Source organism: Epargyreus clarus, unplaced genomic scaffold (assembly GCF_041222505.1).
Source record: "Epargyreus clarus isolate Ecla_fem2 unplaced genomic scaffold, WU_Ecla_fem_2.2 ptg000005l, whole genome shotgun sequence".
Classification (NCBI taxonomy): domain Eukaryota; kingdom Metazoa; phylum Arthropoda; class Insecta; order Lepidoptera; family Hesperiidae; genus Epargyreus; species Epargyreus clarus.
The window spans coordinates 12416436-12439147 of record NW_027332213.1 but is presented as its reverse complement, the minus strand read 5'-3'; the positions used below and the strand labels follow the sequence as shown (position 1 = coordinate 12439147).

General features: G+C 35.9%; 1 protein-coding gene and 1 long non-coding RNA gene across 2 annotated transcripts in view; one reads left to right on the top strand and one right to left on the bottom strand.

The window, feature by feature from the left end:
* LOC140742325 (progestin and adipoQ receptor family member 4) overlaps positions 1 to 22712 on the bottom strand; it is a 132934-nt gene that overhangs the window by 96594 nt on the left and 13628 nt on the right. The window contains exon 2 of the mRNA XM_073073227.1: positions 5282 to 5506. Within this exon, the coding sequence (XP_072929328.1) occupies positions 5282 to 5506 (225 nt within the window). The remainder of the gene's footprint in view (positions 1 to 5281; positions 5507 to 22712) is intronic.
* On the top strand, positions 25 to 3533 carry LOC140742315 (uncharacterized). The gene is made up of 2 exons (XR_012102265.1): positions 25 to 720; positions 850 to 3533. It is a non-coding gene; the product is annotated as an uncharacterized LOC140742315 (long non-coding RNA).

Below are 22712 nucleotides of genomic sequence, written 5' to 3'. Positions count from 1 at the left end.
ATTTTTTAAGAAATCGACTTTTTATTGCAATAGACTTAAAATTCTATTTAGCATGGCCTAGTTTTTTTTCTACCTGATATTTCGTTTTTAAATAGCAATTAAAACTCTGTGGAAATAGCTCCTATATGCTCAAGTAAATATTTACGTATTTTTTTTTTGGTAATATCTCCTATCTACTTGTTCAATCGACTACACTCTGCCGTGTTCGTCGATCTACTGACCGGCGGTAGCCGTTTCGCGGAATAACAGAGCGAGAGAGAGATGCTAAGAGCAAGTTTGAACTTGTTTTTATGGCACGGCGTTTTAGTAGTGCTCTGATGCTTCGCGAGATAATACACAAAAGTTATTTAAGTGGTGATTTCTTCATTAAAAGTGTTTTTAATGTGCAATTGGGATATTTAAAGGAATTGTTGAGGAATAGGTAAGTTGTTTAAGTATTTAAATACTGTTCGGCTTGGGTTTGATTTAGAAAAAGTGTTATTCATTTTTTTAAATTGCAGATAGAAGGTATTTCTTTACGAAGTTTCGTTAATCGAGTTAATAATCTTATTTAGGATAATATTATATTAACGGACTAGTATAAATAGTAATGAAATCTTTTACAGGTGTGTGCACCAACTTAAATGATGAAAAGGTATCAAGGTTATAGGGCTAGAAAGATGATTAGTCTCCTAAAATTAAATCCTGAAAATCGTCATGACCAAGAAAACTTGCTGACAGGTAAGTCATGATGGCAAAACTTCTATTGGTCATCTGCTTTCGAAAATAAAAATGTTTATGAATATTGTGGAAGTACGTTTTATTATTTTTAATATAATTGACCTATGCATTTGTTTAATTTTTTTTTAGTGGCTGATTCTACTGTCAAGAGGACTACACATAATGAAAACGCTTCAGAATTTATAGTGGCTGATTCTTCTGTCGTAACGCCTAGTAAAAATTCTTCAGAGTTTATATCTCTTAGTGAATATCCTAAATTGTTTATTCCGAAATCACTTTCTGTCTCAGATCTCACAAGTGATTCAATGTTAATGAAGGAAATACGAGCTTGCTCTGTACCCCCATCAATAAATTTTAATGTCACACCTTCAGAAAATTTACAAGTTGATATGGATAGTCAAGATAGATCCTCATCACATCTTCATCACAGTATATCAGATGCAAGAATAGAATCAGAAAGCCCATCTTTACTTATTAATTTACATTCAGTCACTCATTTTGATCCTCCAGTAACAGCCAATTTTTCAAATGAGAGTGATACTGATACGTTTCAGAGTTCTTCCTGCTCATACGCACCTTCGTCGTCATCAAATGACGAGGAGACTCACAACCAAATAGCTACAACATCAAGCGCTTCTCAAAATGTTTTCTACGGTGATGTTAATGAAGGCAGAAAACGTCGTAAAGTTAGAAATATGAATGAATGGAAAAAAAATAAGAATAAAAGACTGAGAATGGAAGGTAAGGAATATTTAGGATTCACTAAAGAAAGAGGAAGGAAAATGGAACATAATAAAACCCGGCCATGTAAACAAATAGGAGAAAGGTGCAAATCCAAATTCTGCGAAAAAAGCCAAAACAGACTATGCAATAAAATTACGGATGAGTGTAGACAGAAAATATTCAGTTACTTTTGGAATAACCTGAATTGGGATCAGAGAAAGATATACATTACAGGACTAATCAACCGCACGAACGTGTCTCGAAGAACTTCTGACGTTAGTTCAAGACGCAAAGGTACTTTGCATTATTTTCTCCCGCTGGACGCAGATTCCAATAATAAAGTACAGGTGTGTAGAAATATGTTTTTGAAAACTTTTTGCTTGGGGCCTTTCACCATCCAATCGTGGGTAAGGAAATCGGAACTTGGAATGCTACCATGTCAAGACATTCAAAATAGATTAACCATTCGAACTGCTAGGCGAGGAGCGGAAGAGAAAATGTCAAATCTTAATTATTTCTTCGATAACATACCTAAGTTGCCTTCGCATTATAGAAGAAAAGAGACAACAAAACTTTATTTGGAACCTACTTACAGGTCTATCACTGATTTGTACAATCAGTACAAAAAGTTCTGTATAGACACTGCAGTTACCGCTGTTTCTAGATTCACATTTGAAAAGTCCTTTAATGACAAGAACCTTTCCTTATATATCTTGAAAAAAGACATGTGCGACATTTGCTGCAGCCATGCAGTAGGAAACATTGACACAGCTGAATATACCGCACATATTAATAGAAAAAACCGAGCAAGACGTGAAAAGGACGAGGACAAAGCAAAAGCAGCCAGAGGGGAAATTATTCTGCTAACCATGGATCTTGAAGCTGTTAAAATGTGTCCTTATTTGACAGCTACTGCATTGTATTTCAAAACTAAATTAACGACCCATAACTTTACTGTTTATAACTTGACTACCCACCACACAGTCTGTTACTGGTTTGTTGAAACGGCGGCTGATTTGACAGCGAGTACTTTCACAACGTTTATTATTGACTACTTAGAAAGGTTTTGTATTACTAGTGCTCTGCCGATTGTAATTTTTTCAGATGGATGCACGTATCAGAACAGGAATAATATTTTAAGTAATGCATTACTTAATTTGAGCATTAAGCATGGTGTCAGCATTGAACAAAAATTTTTAGAGCCTGGTCACACTCAAATGGAGTGCGACTCTGTCCATAGTGCCATTGAAAGGAAATTAAAAAACAGAGAGATCCATTTACCTAGTGACTACATTAGAGTCACTAGAGAAGCCCGCACTCATCCCTTTCCTTACGAAACAGTGGACGTCGATCATAGCTTTGTTAAAAATTATGCAGACCCCTCAACCTTTCGATACTCAAGTATTCGGCCAGGACGCAAAGTGGGTGATCCCACAGTAACTAATATTCGTGCTATCAAGTACTCCGCTGACGGAACAATCACAGTCAAATTGAATTTTGACGACGATTGGGTAAATTTGCCAGTAAGGTCAAAAAATAAAGACATTGCCACCTACTGCCAATTAAATACAGAACCACTTCCCATTTCGATTACGAAATATAACCATTTGCAAAGTTTAAAATCTGTGTTACCAGCGGATTGTCACAATTATTACGATACATTGCCTAAGATTTAAATTGGATTAATTTTTAAAATTTGTTTAAAAAGTAGCTAATTTAGTTGATTGTATTGCTGATTAATTATTTGTATTTTTAAATTTATAATTTAGAAAGTTGGTATAGCATTTAAAATTGATCTCACCATTGCATGTCATGTCTTATCATGGCATGTCATAATTTCTACCATTGATTGCCTAAGTCTTAAAATATTTTATTTTTGTTATTAAAATTTAATTTCTACCTAGTTTTGTTTAGTGAATTGTATTTTTTTAATTATAATAAAAGTTAAGTTTGAAATAACTTAAACGCGTTTGTATGGACGATTTGTAACTGGTGAAACCAGTCCTAAAATTCGTTGGTTATTGTGTTGATTATATTGTTGTTAATAACAATTCTCTTTCCTTAATTTTTTATTAAAGTTTTGATTTTTACAGTACAAATTTTATTTCTAGCAATAAATCCTAACTTCTTATTCCATAATGATTTTTCCCTATAATAAGATCAATACCTCCTAACTGACGGTTTTACAAGAATACATCATTTTATTTAAATTGCTGGTTATCAAAATAATACGTAATCCTGTAAACATTAAATTAAAAGTTATATGCAAATCCTGTAATCAAAACCTAAAAAGTGAATCGTTTTTTTCTTCTCCTGTAAAATAAGCATATCTACAGTTAGGAGGTATTGTCACTTCAACGACGAATTGCTATTTAAAAACGAAATATCAGGTAGAAAAAAAACTAGGCCATGCTAAATAGAATTTTAAGTCTATTGCAATAAAAAAGTCGATTTCTTAAAAAATGTTAGTTAGGAGGTATTGTCACTTCAACGACGTTATGCTTATGAAACGTTCGTGCCAATAATAACAGATTTTAGAAATATTATGAGGTCATAAAATAATAAGAAAGAAACACGTTAATTTTAAGAAAAAAAAAGGCGTCAACAACTTTAAAAGTTCAAACACAACATAAAATTCAAATAGTGCTTCAGTTTATTTGCATTTTACACAGGTTAAATGCATGTCAACAACTTCAAATTGAGTTTTTTTTTTTTTTTTTTTTTTTTTATAATATGAGAGTAGCAGACGAGCATGCAGTCCACCTGATGGTAAGTGACTACTGCCGCCCATGGACATCTGTAATCAACCCCAGATAGGATTAGATATTCCTACCTGAGGTCGGCCACAGATGCGCCGCTACCCCTGAGGACTAAGCTGGAACGCCTCGGAAAAGTCTATCTCCCTTACCACACCCTTCAAACCGGAACACAGCTGCGCCTAACACTGCTGTTATTAGGTAGAAATAGGTGTGGCGGTGGTGCCGCCGGAGTCGAACCACAAAGGGTTCTACCACCTTCAAAGTTGAGTAGTGAGTTAGTTTTGAGTTATTAAGTTCAAAGTTATAACGATGTTAGTTAATTGGACTTTGGCATGACGTTACCCGTCATAGACCAATATTTGCAAAGCATGTTGCAAAGTCATTTGTGGGCGACGCAAAATTTTATTGTAATCTTATGATTGAATGTATCAGTTTATATGTTAATTTAACAATGTGACTATTTGTACAGGTACTGGACTAATAAATTATATTTATTCGTACATTTATTCATTTTTTTTTTCCTTTAAACAATGTGACAAATTCAATTTTTTTTAAATATATTTATTCGTACATTTATTCAATTGGTTAGGTTAGGTTTTTTTTTTTTTTTAAAATGGATTTCGAACGGGCTGATGGCGATCGACGTCATTTTTTGATGTTAAGAGCTTAGTTTCTAAAATCGATCGGTAGAGCCGTTTAAAAGTTATTAAAAAAAAAACATTTAAAAAAAATTTTTTTTGTTTTTTTTTTGAGATTTCTCAAAATCTACCAGTTCGAATCGGATAATAATAAATTGTTTGTCCAGTACCCGTATTAATAATTATAAATTATTCGTACGGTAACCGTATTAATAATTATAAATTGTTCGTACAGTACCTGTATTAATAGACTCAGCCTTAATTTAATTGGCATAAGAATACGTTAATATTCGTCATAAAGAAAATGTAAAAATATAAACTCTCAGACAACAAAATTGTCTATGAAAAAGTCTGGTTGTAGCTTTCATATACAAACTATTCGCAATACTGTTACTGCAATTACCCGCTTTTGACCGTAAAAAATCGTTGTTTACCACTTACCTATACTCTGGCTGACCCATATGCCGAGCATATCCAGCTGCAGCAGTCTGTGATACAGGCTGGCTCCATGGAGATGGTTCATGAAGAGGTGGTAGAGGAAGGAGCCGCACCAGGGCGCCAGCGCGCCCAGCAGGTGGCACAGCGACAGGAACCACGCGCCGCCGCCGCCGCTGCCCCACGGCAACAAGCCCGGGAGGACAGCTAGTATGTACACTAAGGACACACCTGGAACAACATAAAAATCAATTGGTCAAAAAAGTTTGGACATGATGAAGGAAACTATTGATTACTTGAGACCCAAAGGTTTCACGTGACGGAGCGGTCGCCATACCGGTCTGACGCGCAAAGGTTCGATCCCCGGCCAGTTGACTATACAGTCTGGATGTTTGTGTATTCGTCTTTATGTATGTCCATGGCACCCACGATACAGGGAATCCTAGTGTGGGGCTGTGAGTGTAGAAAGCGTTAAAGGTGCCAATATAGTTCGACGGGGGAGGTTTAGCTGACACACTTATTCCTAGCATTAAGCAGTTCTTACGTTTCGGTGGAAGTGTGGATGCACCCCATCCGCCTTTTAAGGTCCACTGCAAGACATAGGCCTCCCCAATTGGCGCCACTCCTACCGGTCCTGTCCGGTCCCTTTGAATCAAGCGGTTTCCCGCCGTCTTCTTCAGGTCTTCAAACCACCTAAGCTTATTATGCCTAAACGTGGTAGCCACTCAAGGACCTTTCTTACTTCTTTAGTATATCTCATTTACAATTTAAAAGTTTTACAATATCATAATAAGCATAATGGCCCAACCTAATTACAAACATATAAGTTCTTAATGGAAATTCTATTAAAGACAAAAGCTTTTCAGTTTTCAACGAAATCTCTTGACCTGATCAACATATTTTAAAAACCTGATTTCATTTAAAAATATTATATTTAGTTCTTAAAAAGTTGATTCTGCTTTTAAAAGCTTTCACATATATTGCCTTGTATCACAAAGTCATCCATTAGCTATCATAGTAGCTACCCTTCTGTGTTGCTTTTGTCTAGAACTCGCAATATGAAGATTAATTTGTCAGCTTGATTAATTAACGGCTGGACGGCGATCATGTGCGCTTATGGAATCCTACAGACAATGGCGATATTGTGTTGATTTATCGTTTCCCGATATCATTTTAACGATTGGCGAACGTGTGATATATGATTATTGTTCAATTGATCATCTTTAAGCCAATCATCAAGCCATTGCATTTCACTCTGGAAACTGGTTTCCCTGTAGAATTAGAGAGATTCAGAACATGTTTCATTAATACAGTTGAATGCGAATTAGTTAAATTCATACTTATCTGGGTGTTTTATGTGGATTATTCTAAAGTGGGTTTCTTCACTATGTCCGTTATCGATAAAATTAGTGATAATGTATACGGATCTTTGGTAAGGTTTTAGCATTTTTTTCATATTATCGCATCATAATCGTAACCTTATAGGGGTTTCAACAAAAGCAGAAGGGTCCTTCCCTTAAGCAGAAATAAGAGACCGCTCTTATCACTCATTTAAATGTTTTTAATATTCGAAAACTTTGAAAAAATGAAATGAAATGAAAATAGTTTATTCCTCTCACAAAAAGGTCTTATGTTAAATTGCATGATTACAACATATGAATATCTTAAACCTTTCGTAGTGAGACTGGTGCCTATTGTAGATAAAAATACCTGAATTACAGGTCACCAGTGCCCTCCCGCGGAAGACTAAACAATAAACATTTGTGTGAATGCAAGTAGACGTGTGTGTAGTAGGGCATATGTTTGTGTGCGTGTACATGTAAGTGTGCGAGCGTATGAGTGGGGGTAAAAGTGGGAGTGGATGTAGGAGTTCTTTAGGAGTGTTTTACGTAAGCTAATAAGTAAGTAGCTTAGATACAAGCAACATAAGAGACAGTTATTTTACAAAATCAGTCTTCGTTAGCAGCCACTCATTAAAATTAATCGCTTTTAAGATTAATGAAGACTTTGATAAAATGATTAATGTTTGAAGATCATTTAAGAAAACTAATCATTTCAAGATCATTTAAGAAACGAAAGAATAGAAAATGATACAGCGAAGATGTTTAGCTACAGCAGACTAAGTTTATTGAACTTTGCCTTTCTTCAGACATGCCAGGCAATAATTAAGGTTATAAGTCATCAACCCACAAAAGAAAACAACAAAAACAGAAAAAACCTAGATTCTCATAAGATAAAATAAAAAAATATTTTTGTGAAGCTGAAATTATGTCTCGGATTTTTTAAGAAAATATGTTGTACCATTTATATGTAAATAGAGAATTACGATAGCCTTTCTGAACTTATGGTTTATTTAAGCTTAATAGAAGGTGGTGGTTATACTGTATCTTAGTTATACCTACCTATTTCTGACTTGTAAAAGCACTACCACGGTAATAGGCACTACGGTATTATTATTATTACATTATTACAAGTATGACTTTGCCTTTCGTAGTAAACTTGCAATTGTGGTCAACTTAAAGTGGTTTTATCATTAGGTTCATTACAAACTTGTAAAAGTCATATCCTCGGTATCCAATCCGTATTAAATATAGAAATTTGTCAATTTCTAGTAGGCATACTTTGTATTGACCCTGTAGTACCGGGATCAGAATAGGGCTACGGTATCCCCTGCCTGTCGTAGGAGGCGACTAAAAGGGAGCTTCCGGGGTTGCGGGCGGCAAGAGTGGGAGCTCGAACCGTCCGGAGAGCGCCTGGGCTCACCTGGGCGAAGCCTGATGGGGCAACACGTTCAGAGGACTCCGTTGCGTTCCGTTGGAGATCCCGGGGTCCTCTTCGCAGCGGTGAGCATGTCCACCGGGGGTAAGTGGTAAAAATCCCACATAACCCCGTGTCGCTCCCACGACACTGGGTACCTTTTGAAGGTTTGCCCCTCGTCAACAAAAAAAGGCATACTTTGTATAGATTGATTAGTTGAAGTCATACACGTTAAGTATTCCGTGAACCGTATCAAAGACCTTTTTTGTGCTCTACTCTCGACATTTCAAAAAAAGCAGTTTTCTCGAAACTGAAATTGATTTTTTGTTATTTAATTTTACATTTACACGTAGCGTGTGTAAAAAGAAAGGGTGACAGGTGACTCACTTACAAGTCATTGTTATTGTTACCTCTTTAGCTTTAAAGGAAACAAAATATCTTTAATTTCCTCATAATCATAATATTCTAATGCGAATGTAAGAACGGACTGAATACATCTGAATTCGTCATGGTGATATAGTAATGTCATTCGGAGACACACAGAGGGTTTCGGGTTGTTTATAGTAAAGAACTAGCAAACGAGCAAATCCGACTGGTGACTAGTAGTCACTGCCTCCTATGGACATGAGTAAACTCCAGATAGGATTAAAGTCCTACCTAAGATCAGCCATAGATGCGTTGCTACCCCTGAGGATTAAGTTGGAACGCCCCTGATAAGTAAGGCTCATCACACCCTACAAACCAGAACAGCAACGCTTAACACTGCTATTAGGCAGAAAAAGGGATAACGGTGGTGTCTCCGAAATCAACCACAAAGAGTTCAACCACCTTCTGATTTCGATCCAGAACAGGCATCGAAACAATGAATATTTCTATTCAGGGTCTGATTGTTTTTATGTGCGTGTGTGTGTGTTTGTGTGTATGTTTGTGTGTATCTTCGAAGCACCTACGACTCGGGACACCTAAATGTGCTTAAAAAGCAGAAAAATGATTTTAAAGGATTATTTTTCAATTTTAGAATACCGAAATGGTAAAAATATTAGAATGCTAACGACGTTCATTTAAAAAGAGGGTGCGAAATATCGGGGCGAGGGTTAAATATATGAATTGTTTCGAATAAAGGGAGCACGTTTGATCGTTACGCTAACAAACTTTGCAGGAACACTTTTGCTTTTCAGTATTTTTGATTTTCATTTTTTATTTTGTTGAGTTTATTTGAGTGTATACGAGATTTTTTTCCGTAAATTATGTATTATACTTAAAGTCCCTTTTCCTTGCCATAACTACATGAGATTTTCTCTATAGTAATAATAGATGGTGGTAGAATTCTTTGTGGTTCCACTCCGGCGGCTCTACCGCCACACCTATTTCTGGCTCATAATAGCGGCGTTAGGCGTTGCTGTGTTCTGGTTTTAAGGGTGTGGTAAGGGAGACATACCTTTCAGAGGCGTTCCAGCTTCATCCTCTAGGTTAGTGGCGCATCGGTGGCCGACCTCAGGTAGGAATATCTAATCCTAGCTGGGGTTGATTACACATGTCCATGGGCGGTAGTAACCACTTACCATCAGGTGTACTGCATGCTCGTCTGCTACTCCTATATTATAAAAAAATCTTCATCAGTCCACTACTACACACATAATCATTTCTTGGAAATGTTATTATCGCGATTGCTAATAGTACGGCCAATTATGATGTATGCATTATAATTGCTTATACTTCTAGGCTAATTGGAAGTATTACAGACCTACTAAAAAAGGATCTAGCTGCTGACCGACGTACTCGTACATATGTATCGACCGACTTCAGGAGTGGCATCTGTTCTCGACTTCACGTAGAATCTGTTTTATATAGAGTTGGTCACAAATGTCCTTGGACGGCTGATACTTATCATCAAATAAAGTGCAAGCATATTTGCTTCTCCAATTTTATTCTATTGTAATAATGTAAGTACGTATTTTTTTCCAATTGTCACATTGGAGCAAAGATATTCTTATCCTCGCCCCCACTGACAGACTGCGTGATAATGCTCACTAGGAAGTAGGTATATGTTTCAACTATACCTACCTAATATTGTATATAAAGACCTCGCCGGCTGTTATATATTTTTGCGCGAATTATTATCAAATCGCCTGACGGTATGCACGCAAGGGACCGCCACGGTAACGACCTTACCCCGGCACTCGGGGCCCACGATAAATCACTTTCGCTTCGCTATTGTTGCCTTTCGATTTTAGGGAAAATCAACGACGTTCACTGTAGGAATTTTGGAAAAACAAAATAACGCCGATTAGTTCATTATTGTGGTCTTGCGCGCTTGTAGTAAAGAAATAAATGGAATTGAAGTATTAAATATGAGAATTGTGTAGTTTTCGTTCTTATGAAAATTGTCCTAGTGAATTCTCTGATATTTTTGTCAATTTCTTATACTGGCAGTGACAAATTTCGCCATCTGCACGCATACTGGAAACATCCACTTCTATAGCATTTGTTTTGATATTACAATCATACTTTAATATTTAATTATGAATGTCATCTTTGTCTAACCATTAGAAAACTTTATTGCCGTAACGAATAAAATAAATTGCGATAAACTTTTATAAAAATTAAAAAAACTTGACGGTAATCACGCCTACCGTAATTGGAATATTTTTTAACTTATACGCATTGTGAAAGCACATTTTAATTTCGAATAGTAACACGGCAGTCGCAATAAATACATGTGAATAAGTCAAACGATAAAATAATAAAGAAAATAAGCCATTTATGTAAACGTACGTAAACTTGCGTCAGCCAACTCATTTAAAATTAAATACAGTATAGTGTGGGCAGGCAGCATGTGAAATTATATCGATCACACACGTAATTACCGCCCTGCAGTTAGATGTGTCAACATTGTAGGGTCCGCACCCTGCCTGAAAGAGTTGCGTGTCATAAGTGTAATTGTATAATTTCAATCTACATCATAAGTTATAAGAATAAATTAAATTTGTATCTGCAAGTACTTGCTGAATAATAGAAGGAAAAAACATATTTTTAAAATTGCTTATCTATTTGTCTGTGTGATTTTGTGTCTGTCTGCTTATCCGTCTGTGTGTCTGTCTGGTTATATGTTACTCGTCGAACCAGTTGCATTTTAAATCACACGTTAATTATGTAAATACAATGAGTAACATTTCACCTAGGAAATATTTGGAAATCACACCCAAAAACAAATACTGATCTGGATCTGTTTTGGAAACCTACCAAATAAATCTTTCGTATGTTTTCCGTTATGAGTCTGGCAGGCACCCTTCCGCTTGTCGTAAGATTTTTAAACTTTTATCACGTTTTGTTTTACAAATCCTTGCTTTTTGACGTCTCCAAAGACTGTGTTACTGACTGTGTACTTAGATTTATTATGACCCTTTAAAACTCAAAATAGATGTAAGAACAACATAACAACACTTTCACGTAAATACATTTCACAGTTTTGCTCAAATTTAGTGTAACTACAACACTCAAATACAACAAACGTAGTTACCGTACATATCAAACAAGTTATTCTTGTGTAAACTACGTTAAACATCTACACATTTAAATTGCAGTAGTTAACTACAAAATTGCAGTTAACTATTACGTTCGTCAGGACATTGTCATGGGAAATTTCTTGCCCATTTTAGTATTGCAATTATGTAAAATGACTGGGAAATAGATAAGAATTGTCGAGGTTAATAACTATTATAGATTATGTAATAATAACCTATTATGTCTCATTATCGACACGGGTCTCATCCATTTTTTATGAGATTGAAATAGTAAATGAGAATGCAATGCACCTATACCCTTACCATGAGTTTTTACGTGTCGACAAATATGACTGTTTTGGTATTTGTTTACGTATTTGCCCATACAAATTCCATTCAGCACCCCTACCGGATTGTATCAGAACTATAGTGTCAGTAACGTAACATTAAATGTTTAAATTGACAAAATGGCGCTTTATGTTTTGTCTCTCTTTTTTGCGATCATGTGAGACAGACAGAAAGACTTGAGCACTTACTTATTGTTACGTTTACTCAGTCTACTGAAGCAAACAGAACAGAATAATGGATTCAGTAAACGTAACGTAAAATTGTGGGATGTTTTAAAAACTTATGGTAAGGGTACTGATGGTAGATCAGTGCCGCCCAATGGCACGTATAATCAAGTTTATACTTCAGGGGTTTTACTTAATGCCGAGCAAAGATGTGTCGTCACCATAACATAAGACAAGATCAATTGTTATTTAACTTATCATAATCGGTCCCTATTTATCGATGGAATGGAAACCTCAAAAAGCTACTCGGGGGCTTGGGCGCCGGTATGAGGGATTTTTGACCACGATGATCCTTAAAATATGTGAAAGACTCCGCGATTTCTAAAGGAATACAACCGGAATTATTTGAGCGGTGATACTCCAGGTTTAGTCTTCGGGTATATATGACGATATATGGCCAGTCACACCGTTGTTCCTACTGGGGCCGCTGGCTGGGCGGCCCAAGTTCCCAATGTGCCCGCTGTTCCCGCCTGCAACCTTGGAAACCTCCTTTAAGTCGCTACTTATTACAGGCATTAGATACCGTAGGTCTCTTTCGCATCCAAAACCTGGTTCGAATCTGGATCCAATAAGGAAATCATTAAAAAAATTGAAGATAGGTTGTAAAACTGCGGTTAGTGATTCATTGAAAATAATGAAATGTCATAATTCGTCGTAATAATTATGTAAAACGGTGCATGTTTCATGCATGGGGTAAATTGACAATTAAAAAAAAAATTAATTAAAAATCAATGCACATGATTCAGTACTATTCTAAAATTTGTGTGACTCAATACGAGGTTGCGTATTTTCGGGGAATCTCTGAAATTAAATTCGCAATATACTACTTACATAAGATATATTATATTTATTGTTTTTCCCTTTTCTATTAAATGCCTTTTTGTATAAGTATTACCTTACATGAGCATAAAAGAAATATTGTTTTCGGAAAGAGACATGTCCCTAGCAGAATTATTCAGAGATGCGTTGCTATGTGAAACGGAATTGGTCTAAAAATATTTAAAAAAAGCCATCGTCTTTTCTCATGATGAATTTGACGCTAACTAACGCTAGCAGTATGGTCAGTTAAATAACTGTTTGACCGCGTTCACAACATCCTACCTATATATTTTAACGCCACACAACTGTGAGTATTTCATACTAAGTATATTCTGTAGGTAATTTTCTGCTTATTTCTTTTCAGACTATACCTACATTCTTTCTCTTGGAAACGTAAGAGTGTTTATTATAGGACGATATATGTATACTTGACTGAAAATGGGCTGACATGATACATCGTATCAAGTATCACTTTTTATGCAGCGCGCTACTTTACTTCGAAAATACACCAAGACGACAGGCGAGGCGATGAAGAAAATATGTTAGAGAAAATAATTTTATATATGATTTTTTTTTACCATGGCAGGCAAGTTAATTTTTTTAACGCAAAGTTAAAATTTAACGATAAGATAAGGTTAGATTCCTACCTGAAGTCGGACTCAGATGCGCCACTACCCGGAGGACTAAGCTGGAACGCATCGGAAAAGTATGTCTTCCTTACCACACCCCTTAAATCAGAACACAACAGTGCTTAACACTGCTGGTATTATTTCTTTTTTTTTAAATATACATGTAGGTGTAGCAGACGAGCATACAGTCCACCTGATGGTAAGTGGCTACTGCCGCCCATGGACATCTGTAATCAACCCCAGATAGGATTAGATATTCCCACGTGAGGTCGGCCACAAATGCGCCCTACCCCTGAGGACTAAGCTGGAACGCCTCGAAAAAGTCTGTCGCCCTTACCAGACCCTTCAAACCGGAACACAGCAGCGCCTAACACTGCTGTTATTAGGTAGAAATAGGTGTGGCGGTGGTGCCGCCGGAGTCGAACCACAAAGGGTTCTACCACCTTCAATATAGTTGCAGCGGTGGTGCCGCCGGAATCAAATCGCAAAGGGCTATCTATCCTACCTACGAGTATTTCTAGGAACTTCGTCCATGACAGGCGTCTCCTAACCTTACACGTGTTCTATTAGTTCTATATATTTATGTTCTAACACAGTTTGCCCTCCAGGTTAAATGTCATGCAAACAATTGGTCTAGTAAACAATTGTCAACATTTCTGTATGTACGTACAGTGCAGGCTCGAAACAGCGCTATTGACTTTCCATTCATTGTTTGCTCTAACAGAGATACTGGGACATGTTAATGTCTTTTTCATTTTAAAGAATAATATTTTTGTCCTGTTCATTTTCATGATTGATTAAGGCGTCGCTGCCCGCGTATCAACCGTATCTATGATGCAGGGACCGGTGTCAGAATAAAAACGCGAAATAATCGTAAAATTACTTCGGGGGAAAAAACAAACTTATCATAAAAACTGTAAGTCTACATTAAAATACATAATTTTTATGTAACATAAATTACAGGTAAATTATCTTATTTAGACTAGAAAACCTGTTATTTTTAGGGTTCTGTAACCAAAGGCTAAAAAAGGCTACTAAGCCTGCGTTTTTGTAAAGTAATTAAATGTGGAGTATGGTGTTAATGGCATAGTTTCAGCAAATTCCAGCCTGTTAACAATTTTAGCTATTTTCAAATACATTTACATTTAAAAATTGTTTCACACAATTTTAGCTGCACCCTAAATTCGTATTGGACTAAATGTAATGTGTTTCAGAGCTGTCGATAGCAATTAAATTAGGCCGGCCGTGACAGGTTGTTCGTGATGCAATTGATTGGACAACACATAATTATGTTACCACTGTACAATGTACATGTATACTGAATTTCAAATTGACAGTAGATAAGCTGATTGTAAGTATGATTGTACGTTGTTTTTTGAAGGTGGGAGAAACCGATTTGACGCTAGGGACACATATTTCTGCATAATAAAAGCAGTGTAGAGTGCTGTGTTCCATTTTAAAGGGGGTGATAAGGGTAACATACTTATCCGAGGCATTCTTGCTTAGTCCTCAGAAGTACTTATCTGTGGCCGACCTAAGTTCGAAATCTAGTCTAGCCCTAGCCTGACTCTGCAGGATTTATTAACTATTTCGCTGTGCGGATCGTCATGGCATATGTTATGTTTCAAAGCCTTTCACTGGTGAGTATTAGGCTTGACGACCCGCGTGGCGGAGCGGTTACCATACCGGTCTGACGCGCAGTGGGTCCCGGGTTCGATCCCCAGTCAGACAGTTATCTAAATCATGAATTTAGGTGTCTGTTTCTGGGTCTGGGTGTTTGTGTATTTGTCTATGTGTGTGTCCATGGCACCTACGATACAGGGAATCCTAGTGTGGGGCTGTGAGTGTAGAAAGCGTTTATAATAGACGTGATTTGTGAAGCAGTCAAGTGAAGATACCTATTGTACAAAAGGTATTCCAACTAAGTTCTGAAGGGTAGCTACGCATCTGAAATAGTTTGAAATACGAGTTTCAATTTGGGAGTATGTAAGAAATTTACCTTAAAAACCAAAACAAAAACAGTCAACTATCATCATCATCAACCCATTACTGTGCACTTCTGGGCACGGGTCTCCTCTCATAATGAGAAGGATAAAGACATAGTCCACCGCGCTGGCCAAGTGCGTATTGGTAGACTTCACATACCTTTGAGATTTTTTTTTTATAAATCTCTCAGATATGCAGGTTTCCTCACGATGTTTTCCTTCACCGTTTAGCTAGTGATACTTAATTAATTTCTTATGCGCACATAACTTGAAAAATCAGAGGTGCCTGGGATTGTGAACCTCGGACCTCTCGATCGAGAGGCCGAGATTCATAAACTAGGCTATCAACTATAATATGATATTATTACTGTCGAACTACATAGATTTGTGGTTCTCATACCTTATTTATTGTTCAGTAGGTAGGTAGGTACCTAGTAATATCACCACGAGGGTTGCGTGCACGAGTTCCGGGTTCATTGCTGTGTCGATCGATTCAATATAACTAATGCATGGATATTTTACGGCTGTCATGAAATGTTGATTCAATGGATTTATGGCACGATACCTCTTTGTGTACGATGTCTGTTAATATATTGTCGAGTTATAAAACATTATTTCTATTTATAACTATGCATTTGTACTTCTGAAAATTACATTATAACCCTTAACACCTTAAATACCTTATAACCATTAACACACCAAGTTTATAAGTATTACTATTATATTTTGGCTTACAAAGATCTTCCGTCGGGGTAGTTAATCTTAGTTTGGAGCTTACATACCTATGTCAAATCTTGAGAAAACTTCGACAGCGTGTTTTAGAAATACTACTGACGCCATCTGTTGACGACTTACGAAAAGTAGCACCACAGGGTGCGAGACTGCGAGCGTTAGTATCTCCTCAGTGTAAGTACATTAATAATAACGTTTAAAGTGATACTTATTTGTATAACTGGTTCAATAAAGAATATTATTCAAAAGGCATTTGTTGTGCAATCGTTACAGTAGATTATGCGGGAATTACAGATTAATTACAACGAACCGAGCCGTAAAGCCAGGTCACTATACTACCTTACACATAAATTGGCAAATAGGGGCAGTAAAGTTTGGCCGCTAGCCAACCATTATGTAACACAAAATAGATTACCAAGATTCTACTTTTCCTCTTTTTTCGGAGCAGACTTTAGTTTTATAGTAGCGAATTAGAGCTGTTCTCTGTCCTGATTTTAAGAGGGTCAAAAGGCTCAAATTGTTTAAGCTATTTCAGATTGATAACAGATCTCCATTAACGACTGATAACCAAGTGATTTGTGTGTTATTATGTTGCTACATGTTATCGTCGTTAATAAGAAGCTTGGATATTAACGATATCACATTTTTATAACGTTACATTAAAGTAATAAGTGACTCATTTAATACTACAGTTTAAAAACAGATGCGGGTAGGTGAAGTGGGGACGACACCATGGCGGCGCTCGAATTAACAGAGAGCGACATTCTGGTCGGAGACTTCAGCAAGAGCAGTCGAATAACGGAGATACTTGTGTAGTTATAATACTTCTAATCACTAATGTGAACTTACTTACGTATAATTGTTATATCGTTACTCTGTACCGTTTATGTGACTATATTATTACATGACTTCAAGACCTTCAAGATGACTTTGATTTCATACATTTTAATAAAAAAATCTGTGTTGCTAGCTCTTAAGGCAAAGTTAAGAACCATTTATAAATATAAAATGTAGTGTAAAGGAAAATAAGAAAATAATTCATAAGTTAATTAATTAATAGAGAGTAGATATTGACAACACAATAGTTGGTGGTACCGTTTCAATAAAGAGATACTGTTAAATAAGAAATACACACCGTATTGTTGGCAGTAGGTACGGTCGGTATTTCTTTACCCTTGGGGGTACGCCTGGTGAGTCCGTCATACGTAATTCGACTTATAAGTTAAACGGTAGGTAATATATTTATTTTTGACTTGTTATAATAGTAAGCCCTTGTGTTCTGAATATCAGGGGCAATGACGTATCAGTGATAAGATGAGACTATTGGCCACTTTGAGGATTGTTACAAATGTACATCATAATTTATATTACCACTTAACATCTATAAGCTACATGTTAAATCCTCCTATTCCATAAAAACTAGCACTTTACGAAAGTTAACGCGATAAAAAGGTAACCATAAGTTATTAATTGGCAAGCAGGGCAATGTAACGCTAGGCGGCTGTAACGCTTGGCGATTTGCCAAACCTTATATAACAAACATTCGATTACATGGGCGCACTGCTCCGGACAACTATTTCTTCGGTAGAATTTATGTTATCCATTTCCATTTTGTTATTTGACTTCGCTACGAGAACAGTACGGTATTAAATTGTTTGTTGGCTTTTCGAGGTTATTTGGGTGTGTTTTTAAGAATTATTTTTGTTCAAACATATACTACTTCTGGCGCGTTTAAGAAATGTAATGAGTGATTTTTTTTAATCATCGACATCAAAAATCGACTCCGTAATGCTAGCTAGTAAATGTCGCAAATTATTGTAGTTATATACGACAGCCGGCAACGTAATAAAAAATCTTTTTAGATGTGAGGTAAGGCAACATATCAGTGATCGATAAGACCGCAATACTGTCTAATTTGGGATTTGTTAGAACATTACAGTTACATTTACCACTTAACATCTATGAGCTATGTATCTATATATATACTCCTATTACAAAAAACTAGGCCTTTACGAAAGTTAAAGCGATGAAGAAGGTAACCATAAGTTATTAATTGGCAAGCAGGGCAATGTAACGCTAGGCGGCTGTAACGCTTGGCGATTTGCCAAACCTTATATAACAAACATTCGATTACATGGGCGCACTGCTCCGGACAACTATTTCTTCGGTATAATTTACGTTATCCATTTCCATTTTGTTATTTGACTTCGCTACGAGAACAGTACGGTATTAAATTGTTTGTTGGCTTTTCGAGGTTATTTGGGGATTTTTAAGGAATTGTTTTTTTGAAGTTAAGGATACGTCGCGTTTAGGAAAAATTATGAGACTTTTTTGGAAAAAATAATCGACATTAAAAATCCAAACCATAAAGTTGGCTAGTAAATGTCACAAGTTTAGCAGATAGAGCAACCAGTAACGTAATTTTAAATGCTTTCTTTTTAGGTATGATGTATGATATAATATGAGATGTGATACTTACTGTAGCATGCCGTACTTTATCGCACTTTATGGTATTCAATTTTCGTAATTATCGTATTCAAGATTTCTACAAATGATGGCTACCTAAGGCCGTAAGTAATTTATTATCAGATATGTGAAATTTATTTGAGTTTATTAATAACGTTTTCTTTACTCATATCCATTAAGTAGGATTTTTTGTATTCTCACTGTTTTGGAAACACTGGCACGCACAAATATCTAGACCTAAAAAAATCAATATCTTCTCGCCCGGAGATTGCTCTACCATCTACGTGACAGATTATTGGGTAGACGTTTCGTCTAAAAATAAATACTGAAAATAATTCAGAAAGATGGTTGAATTTGAGCTTAAACTTTCACTTCAAACACGGCAATCGAAACGCGTAACTTGGCAAACAGGGTAGTGTAACGTTTGGCGTGAAGCCAGCATTGTATATAACAGTTTTAGAAGGCTGTACTCTCCTTAGGGTGACTTTCCACTAGAGATGTGCGAGGTAGATAAAAATAGTCCTATTCGTGTCAAATTCACGAATAGGACTGCTTTATTTTCATTTATTTAGCGTAGGTATTTAAGCTCAGAAAACTACCAACGGAACTCAGGATCGCCACTGGTCTTACTAAAAATTTTCATAAACGGCGGCATTCATAATTCATAATATTGTCTCTTTTTCTTATAATACTATCGGATTGGAGAGCGACCTCAACCGAGAAGATCTGGTAAGAAAATTTGCGGGTTTGTCTTTTTATTTCGATAATCATTATAATTATTTCATTGCACATCTTACTCGCTTAACTTTGGTACCTAAGCTATATTTTTTACTAGCTGACCCGGCAAACTTTGTACCGCCTCAAAATCTATTTATCAAATATATTTCATATAAATTATAGCCTATGTTACTCGTGTATAATGTAGCTTTCGAATGGTGAAAGAATTTTTAAAATCGGTCCATTAGTTTTTGAGCCTATTCATTACAACCAAACAAACAAAGTTTTCCTCTTTATAATATTAGTATAGATATAGAGGGATATGAGCTAAGGTTGCAGCTACATATGCGCGATCAGTGTTTGTACGAATTTTCCTAACACATCTTACTCCACTTAGCTTAGCTTACATGTAGTTTAGCTTCGCTCTCGCACATAGCTTAGCTACATCGTACATCTCCAGTGTAACAGGACCCTAACGGCCACATACTCGATTACACGAGCGTACCAAACTGACAACTAGTGGACTTTTATGGCAAGCAAATGCCTATTGAACGCACCCGAAAATGTTACTTGGTGCTGAAAATGTTATAGCATTTTTTTAACAAAGTTTTTATAAGCGATTTTTTACTACGCTTTTATTAGCTTGACTTACATGTATCTAACGTATGTATGTATGCATGTAACGGAATCTTTGAACTCGATTTTTATTCACTTTGAACTGTCGGATTAATTCAAAATTTTGAACAATTATCAAGAACCGATGACAATACATGATTTTAATAATTTTGTCCCATTTTCCTTATCAGGATCGTTACGATTAACGATTTTCGAAGCGGCAATAGTCCCAGCAATGTGATGCGGACTAAATTATAACTAATTAGTCAACTGATGCTATCGATCTACAAAATTCACCACCGAATCTTTAGACGGCATTAATTATTGGGATAAAGGCATAGCAAAGTTACTAGATTACATCAATTATTATTAGTTTCTAGTTTAATTATCTATAAAAATGTAGGTTTTAGTTCTTGAGCTATAATTTTTGCCTAACTAACTTCTTAAGACTAAATTGGGTTAAATCAAGAAAGGTGCTTGATTAAACGTGAATAAATAAGTCTTCCGCAAGTACTATAATTAGATTTAGTGTCGCAAGCGTCTGCTTGTTCATAGTGTCTACTATAATCTATTCATAGTGTCTACTATGAATAGATTTTGTCCTATTTATAGTTCTTGAGACACTTGCATTCAACGCTTAGATTTAATTCTAATCGCCTTGTACTACCCCTACTATGTAAAGGGGAGGGTAGGGAGTGTGCTATTTATCATATATTATTATACTTTTTACTTCTCTTATTTTTAACTTATAACAATGATTGATAAGGTGGGATTACCGTCCTGTTGAGGTCGGTTTAAAATCATCTAAGTAAGATTGTAATACTAATATATTACTTAAGTAAATTATTCTATTGAAATCAGGTGATTCTTTGAAATATACGAATTAAAAATAATTTTAAGAGAAACATTTGTTAACATATAGATCTCTTTTATCCCATTTAACATTATCTTCACTTGAACTGAACATGTCAATGTGCACGAGAGTGGCTCCTTGTCGCACACTTATAGATAGGGCTGCCAACGTTCCTAAGAAGGAAAAGAATCCTTTAGGATTTCGGGGAAGCGTCCGCGCGAAGTGAATGCTTCTTGTCCCGTTTTGTGATACAGTTGTTAAACGTGCTTACTAACTTTTGGGACAAAAATTAAGACGGAACTTTAGATTCGATTGAATAGACTGATTATAAATCTTTAAATATTTTAACTAGTTTCAGGTCATTATAGGAAATATGAAACAAAGTAAATTTATTTTTTCTTTATTTTATTTACTTAACTGGCAACATTCATTTTATTTATCTATGCCCTGACTTATGAATTGAACCATAGGCAGGAAACGAAAAAATCTATTATAGCAGTTATCAGCACTGTCCCATATTTGATTGTAAATTAATTGCATTGAAGGGTGACAACCCTATCCCCGTACATGTTTGTAAATTAGAAGTAGGGCATTAGTAGAAACCATTCCAACTTTGTTACTGTCGCTGGCGTTCCGACGCTACGTATAACTTTTCTGAGGGCTTTCCAGTGTAATAATGTTTCGAATTTTCTCATAAAGCTTACGAGTTGTTTTTGATTTACAATACGTTTTAATGTAATGTTATAATAATAATGAAAACGTATATCTGGTATTACTTTAGTAGCTATTTCGCATCGGCTGTTAGTAATAAAATCAATCTATGTACTTTTAAGTCTACTTACCAAAGATCCATTTAAAAATTCTAGTTGGTAGAAATTGTCAAATTTCAATCTTTGGTACTCATCAATTGTATGGATCGATTATTAATAACGCTAGACATCTGTAACAAATCATGTAACAGGCGATAGACATCAGTAACTTTGGAATAGTCAAATCAAAGTAGACTTTGACTATTACAATCTGACTAATCAAATTTGAAGTCGATAAGTTGCTGGTAGGCTAGACTACGATGGAATGCCTTTAGAAAGCAAATCTCAATGGGCGGCAGTGACCACTTATTTTCCTACTTCAATCTTACAAACAATAAAAAAAGATATTAATAACACACGTGCAAGCCTCCACATAAACGTGTGATAAATAACCTTCTCTCCGACAAAAGCTGTGAGGCATTAATGTCGTAAAATGATCGTCCTCAAAACAATAGACCTTCAAGAGAAACAATGAATACCTCGTGATCCTCGCTTCAAGATAAACCCTTGACATATGTGATGTGCTGTTATATTTTGGGCTCATCTTACAGCGACGGGGGTAAGCCAATGAAATTGGCTGCGTATTTTGTTATGCAAAGACTCTTTGTTCTAACGAAAACTGAGGTTTCTAGCGTTTTAGCATATTTTCCAGGATCATTTGTGCTTTATAATTTTAGTTTTAAACGGTGCTGTGTTGCGGTACATGTGCGATATGGTACTAATACTTATGCGAGGTGTTCTAACTTAAATCTCAGTGGTATCATCGCGTCTGTGGTCGACCTACGGTAGGACTCCGTAGAACAGATAAGATTGCAGAATGCAATCTGTTACTATTACTTCTTTAATATAATAAATATAGTTAAAAAACTAAAAAACACGCTTTTATGATAAAAATCAACTAAAAAGTAGAAAATAATTTTCAATGTAGGAATCAATTAAGGAGCAGTAAATAGTATAATTGTGGAAAAGTGTGGGGTGCT